The following is a 5,710-nucleotide window of genomic DNA, read 5'->3' on the forward strand; positions in this document are numbered from 1 at the left end:
TCAGAAGTAGCCGAGGAGTCCTATCAAAACACCTACAAAACTTACTTGTGAGTTTTGACTTTTGAGTGTTGATCATATCGAGAAATAAAAGAGGGCTTTAAAAATGGATCTCTCTATTTTATAATGTGAATCTCGAGGCAAGTGTAGATTCTTACGTGGTCCCCCCACCCCCGCACAAAATAAACAAACAGTAGGTCAAGGTCAAGCCACGATCAAGGTGCTTTGAGTTATTGAAAATAGCTACCGATGAAAATGTCCTTGGCTGCTGCATTCATAAATTAAAGAATAAAATGGAAAAAACGCGGGAATTAAAAAAGAGCTGTGATCCCGTACAGGTACCACTTTGGACTCATATCTTCTTTATACACGTGGCAATCTTTTATTGGAAAAAAGCAAAATTTCAAATCTATCAACCTAACTGTACTGTGGTCCAATTAAAATTCGACACAATAGGTTACTGCAACATAATCCCATAGGAACGGTAATATGGGATCATCAAAGGCCTGTACAGCTGCCACCACTTCCCCACCTCTCTGTCTCTCCTCAATATAGGATCCCAAAGAGGGAAAAACTGAACAAAACAAACCCCTATTTCTCCCCCCTTTTCCGCCTCCACATCTCTTCTAAGTTCTCAACTTCTCTCCTCATTCCATCAAAATTAACCCTAAAATACACAGATCAGATCTTAACCTAAGAGATCTCATCAATGGCGTCACCTCGCGAAGAGAACGTTTACATGGCGAAGCTAGCCGAGCAGGCCGAGCGATACGAAGAGATGGTCGAGTTCATGGAGAAGGTCACTGCCTCTGTGGAGGCCGAAGAGCTCACTGTAGAGGAGCGAAATCTTCTCTCTGTCGCCTATAAGAACGTCATCGGTGCGCGACGCGCCTCCTGGCGCATCATATCTTCGATCGAACAGAAGGAGGAGAGTCGCGGCAACGAAGACCATGTCGCCACCATTCGTGACTACAGATCTAAGATCGAGACCGAACTTACTTCGATCTGTGATGGTATACTGCGCCTCCTCGACTCGAGACTCATCCCTTCGGCCTCTTCTGGAGATTCTAAGGTCTTTTATCTCAAGATGAAGGGTGATTATCATCGCTATCTCGCTGAGTTCAAGACTGGTGCGGAGCGTAAAGAGGCCGCAGAGAGCACTCTTTCTGCTTATAAATCGGCGCAGGTTAGCCTATTTTCCTCACCTTTTTTTATTGTAATTTTAGATTTTTTGTTTAACATGATGCGTTAGGGTTAGGATTATTTCTTGTTCTGGTTGTTATTTTGTAATTTTTTTGGGTTTTTTGGTTTTTTTTTTGTTGTGATTTCAGGATATTGCAACTGCGGAGCTGGCGCCAACACATCCGATCCGGCTAGGACTGGCTCTTAACTTCTCTGTGTTTTATTATGAGATCTTGAACTCGCCTGATCGAGCTTGTAATCTTGCAAAACAGGTGAATGATTCAGATCTTGAAACCATGCAACTTTCCTTCTATTTCATGGTTGTGGTTGATGATCTTGATAGAAATATTTAAAAAAAAATAGATAAAAGAAAAGAAAAATTGATGTAAGACTACAAATATAAATTCGGGTTGGTAAGTCAGATTATTGCTTTAATTGATCATTTAATCTTGTTTTATAGGTTTTAAGTTACCCTCGGATCAACTTTTATGTTAATTTTCCTAATGCCTTAAAGTCCATTGTATTTTGTTCCTTTGTGCCCTTCATTTCTTATTTGATTTTACTTGTAATCTTGCAAAACAGGTGAATGATTCAGATCTTCAAACCCTACAACTTTGCTTCTATTTCATGGCTGTGGTTGATGATCTTGGTAGAAATGTATATATAGATAAAAGAAAAGAAAAATGGATGTAAAACAACAAATAAAATTTTGGTTAGGAGAGTCAAATCATTGCTTAAGTTGATCATTTGATCATGTTTTGGAGGCTTTAAGTTACCCTTGGATCAACTTATAGGTTAATTAACATTGTAATTTTCCTAAATCTTAATTAACATTGTAATTTGTTACTCTGTGCTCTTGATCTTGGGACCCTACAACTTTTCTTCAATTTCATGGATGTGGTTGATGATCTTGATAGAAATATAAAAAACATTAGATAAAAGGAAAGAAAAATGGATATAAGATAACAAATAAAATTTCGGGTTGGTGAGTCAAATTATTGCTTTAATTGATCATTTGATCTTGTTTTGTAGGCTTTTAGTTGCCCATGGATCAACTTATATAGTTATATGTTAATTTTCCTAATGCCTTAATTACCATTGTAGTTTGTTACTTTGTGCTCTTAATTTTATTCACCGATCCAATTTACAATTTTTTTTAAATTTTTTTATATGTTAATTCCCATTGATCAGGCATTTGACGAAGCAATTGCGGAGCTGGACACCCTAGGGGAGGATTCATACAAGGATAGTACTTTGATAATGCAGCTCCTTCGCGATAATCTCACTTTGTGGACATCTGACATGCAGGTCTTGAATTTGATCTTGTTTATGTGATTGTTCTTTATCTTTTTGATTGCAGTGATACATTTTCTTTACTGATTTTCAACACATTCCTGATTTTGATGTAGGATGATGGGGTAGATGAGATCAAAGAAGCACCCAAGCGTGAAGACGAGTAGTAGTGAAGCTTCTTACTTTTTTAGGGTTTCACTTCTCTATTTCTTTTTAATAGAATATGATTGGTGACATTTCTGCAACTATATGAATTTTTTTTTTCTTTTTGATTTCCTCCCTTGATTCCCTCAAAACTCTGAGGTACAGGGATATGCTAGTTTGTGTTTTTTTTACCTTTAATGTGTTTTTAATTGCCTTCATCTCTTGAGTGGTTTGAAATGGTGTGTTTGCTATCAGAATGCCGTAACTGGTTCTCTAGTTTGATGTGTTCTTAGAAGGAATTAATGGGTGCATTAAAACAATATTTCTAACTTGCTTCGAATGTCCTTCATTTCATCAAATTTAATAGGTGTATTTGATTTAAGACAAATCACCATGCATGCTTGCTTGTTATATCTATCCATGCCCCTTTGGAAGGCATCCGTCATTTCTTGAACTTAATGATTGGTAGTTCATTAGCTTGTGAAAAGTGTGATGTGCCAAGATTGAATGCGACTTCTTCCTCTGACTTCCCCGGTTCCTGTCTCTGTTCCCAGTTGAGACCGTTTCTGTTGGCACAGGTACAGTTGGAATGTATTCTCAACTTTATCAACCATGAGGATCAGAAAGAGATTGCTTCTTCGGCTGCTTCTCTTATCCCTTTGGTTGGAACTGAATACCAAGTTAGGGATTCGGATGCTTCCCCTGCCTTAAGTCTTTCTCGAGCTTCATCTATTTTATATCGTTTATTGTCCCTGCAGCCTAAACTATTCCAACCGTTCCTGTCCAACAGACATGGCAAAATACCCAAAGACCCCCCATGCCCCTCTTGGCCAGACCAACCCAATGCTTGGACCTGAGCATTTCTGTCTATCTATATTGCTAGTGATGATAGGAGTTAAAAATGGATCGAGACCGTGATGGAATGGAACCTTTATGTACGGATATGATTATGTAACACTATGTATTTTGACATGGTAACACTATGTATTAGGTGAGGCAAGGCTTTTGTGGAAACTTTTATGTGGTGTACCACACGCATGGGGGTGTTTGACTTTTAGGAAGTGGGGTGGGATGCAGAAAAGCTGAGATAGCTTTGGAGTGCAGGAATTAAAGGGAATGAGTCTCCACATGGGGTGTTTTCCTTTGGGGGAGTGAGGTAAATGAAAAAGCTAAGATGGCAGCTTTGTGTGCAGGAATTAAGGGGGATGAATCTCCAAGTTATTTGACGAGGTTGTGATTTTTCTAGTAGAATTTACCTTTTCATTTTGTTTGGGAGTAGTTAAATTGTATCCAAATCCTTCATTTTGAGTTTGATCCCAATTCAAATATTAGCCTAGGGAAATATATGGTCATTTATGTGAAGATGGTTGATTATTACAAATGAATTTTATTTTTAAATTAAGATGCTTTTTTAGGGAGTGGTTTTTCTCATAAGGGGAGGGTTTTTTACAATTCCTGTCTCAGAACAAGTTTGTTGATCTATATTTGGATCACCATCTTGATATTACTAGCGAGATCAAGTATCTTGTTCTTGATATTGTTAGAGATGGATTGATCATTGTTGTTGGGTTTTTGTCGATTTGATTCCCCTTTTAGATGTAAATCTGGCATTTATTGTTGTCATACATTTGTTATGTTTCTCTTACTCTCTTTATGTTAAAGTTAGGATATTATTAGTTTTAATAAAAATCTTCAGGCCAGGACTCAGGATTTCAAAATTCGAATCCCCTTTCGACGGGAAGAAAGAAACATTCACAAGGAAATTGGACACTTGGTAGAGTAACTTTGAAGCTTCACTTATTGCTTCAAGTTTCTAAAATTAACCCTACCAAGTTGGTGAGTAGAGGGAATTCTTAACACGTGTGAATATGAATGAGTTAAGCTGAGCTAGTCTGCAGACTTTGAGGATTGGCCTGAGTGTTGTATGGGTGTTGGCACGAATTCATAATTTGTTTGAAGTGCGTATTAGCCAAGTCTTAGACTCAAAACACAAATAGTAGTACTGGTTTCTTACTGGTAAACTCGTGCCAACATCCTTTACGGTTGTTGGTTAGAAATTTTTGGTCCTCATTCAATCCACACCCAATTGAGCCCCAATAGATTTCACTCCACATGTTAGTTGTAGGAGTTTTGCCTTTTGACATCGTATTCCCAGTATCATTGGGTATTCTTGTTGTCTCTTGCGGCATCAGTGTTAATTGCATGTCTTGAATAGGATCCAATGCTGAAAATCATTCATTTTGACGTCTAAACTGTATGACTAATGAAAATGACAAAAGAAACCTAGTGATAGTGAAATTTTTTAAAAGCTTTCCTCTATTTATATATTTTTTAAAGAAGGAAAAATTGATTCCCAAGCATGGTTTTTGTAAATGCAAAAAAATTGCACTACGTTTAGATCTGTGACAACCTTGTGATCTCCTCTCCTCTTATCTCTAGGTATGCCTGCAACAACAACACTTTGATGCTCAAGTCAGGGTTTTGTACAAGAAATAATATTTCATATTTTCTTAGAGAAAAATGCGTACCTTTTAGTGTCTTGCACCTATGTATTTATGGGGGTTTCTACCTTTTGATCTCTCTAGATATTCTCCTTGATGTCTATTTGGACGGGTCCATTCTGTTAGGGTTTTCTCTTGATCTCTGGGAATGGTTAAACTCTTTATTTTAAGGGATTTGATATGCTCCAAACTTCAATCATAAACCCTCGGAGCTTTGTTGTAAGCATCGACGGACTTTTCTTCCTTTGCTAATTCGGACGTTCGGTTAGGTTGTCTTGTAAGTGCCACGTGTTGCTTTTTAGAAAAATATCTTCCACAGTTTTCAATCTCAATTTTTGGTTTCGTTGACAGACAATACTGCTCGGTTATTATTTCAGATAAAGACTTGAGCAAGAATCCACGCATCTGAATCAGAAAGAACAAACTTTCTGGTGTAATGGTCTTGCAAGAACAATATCAAGATGACTTGCCTAAGTCATCTCGGTCTTGGGGCGATTTTGAAATCATGTTCACAAATAATCTCTCTACCTGAACATCTCACCCATGACCTTAAGAAAAGGAAAGAAAAACAATTGGACCCCACTATAAGAAAC

General features: G+C 37.6%; 1 protein-coding gene across 1 annotated transcript; it reads left to right on the top strand.

Moving 5' to 3' along the window:
• Positions 1-532: 532 nt before the first annotated feature.
• Positions 533-2,892, top strand: LOC147406847 (14-3-3-like protein). The gene is made up of 4 exons (XM_086435137.1): positions 533-1,183; positions 1,329-1,451; positions 2,371-2,487; positions 2,589-2,892. The coding sequence occupies exons 1-4, from the start codon at positions 707-709 to the stop codon at positions 2,637-2,639; spliced, it is 768 nt and encodes a 255-aa protein (XP_086291263.1). The 5' UTR covers positions 533-706; the 3' UTR covers positions 2,640-2,892.
• The last annotated feature ends 2,818 nt before the right edge of the window (positions 2,893-5,710 follow it).

The sequence above is a fragment of the Akebia trifoliata genome, chromosome 3 (assembly GCF_017979445.1).
Source record: "Akebia trifoliata isolate Shusen 1 chromosome 3, ASM1797944v1, whole genome shotgun sequence".
Taxonomy (NCBI): Eukaryota; Viridiplantae; Streptophyta; class Magnoliopsida; order Ranunculales; family Lardizabalaceae; genus Akebia; species Akebia trifoliata.

What these genes read in the sequence shown, in the direction of transcription:
- LOC147406847 (XM_086435137.1), top strand. Translation starts at nt 707, where the DNA reads ATGGCGTCACCTCGCGAAGAGAACGTTTACATGGCGAAGCTAGCCGAG. An exon ending in CTGCTTATAAATCGGCGCAG is followed by an intron (nt 1,184 to 1,328) that starts GTTAGCCTATTT and finishes TTGTGATTTCAG; the next exon opens with GATATTGCAACTGCGGAGCT. An exon ending in CTTGTAATCTTGCAAAACAG is followed by an intron (nt 1,452 to 2,370) that starts GTGAATGATTCA and finishes CCCATTGATCAG; the next exon opens with GCATTTGACGAAGCAATTGC.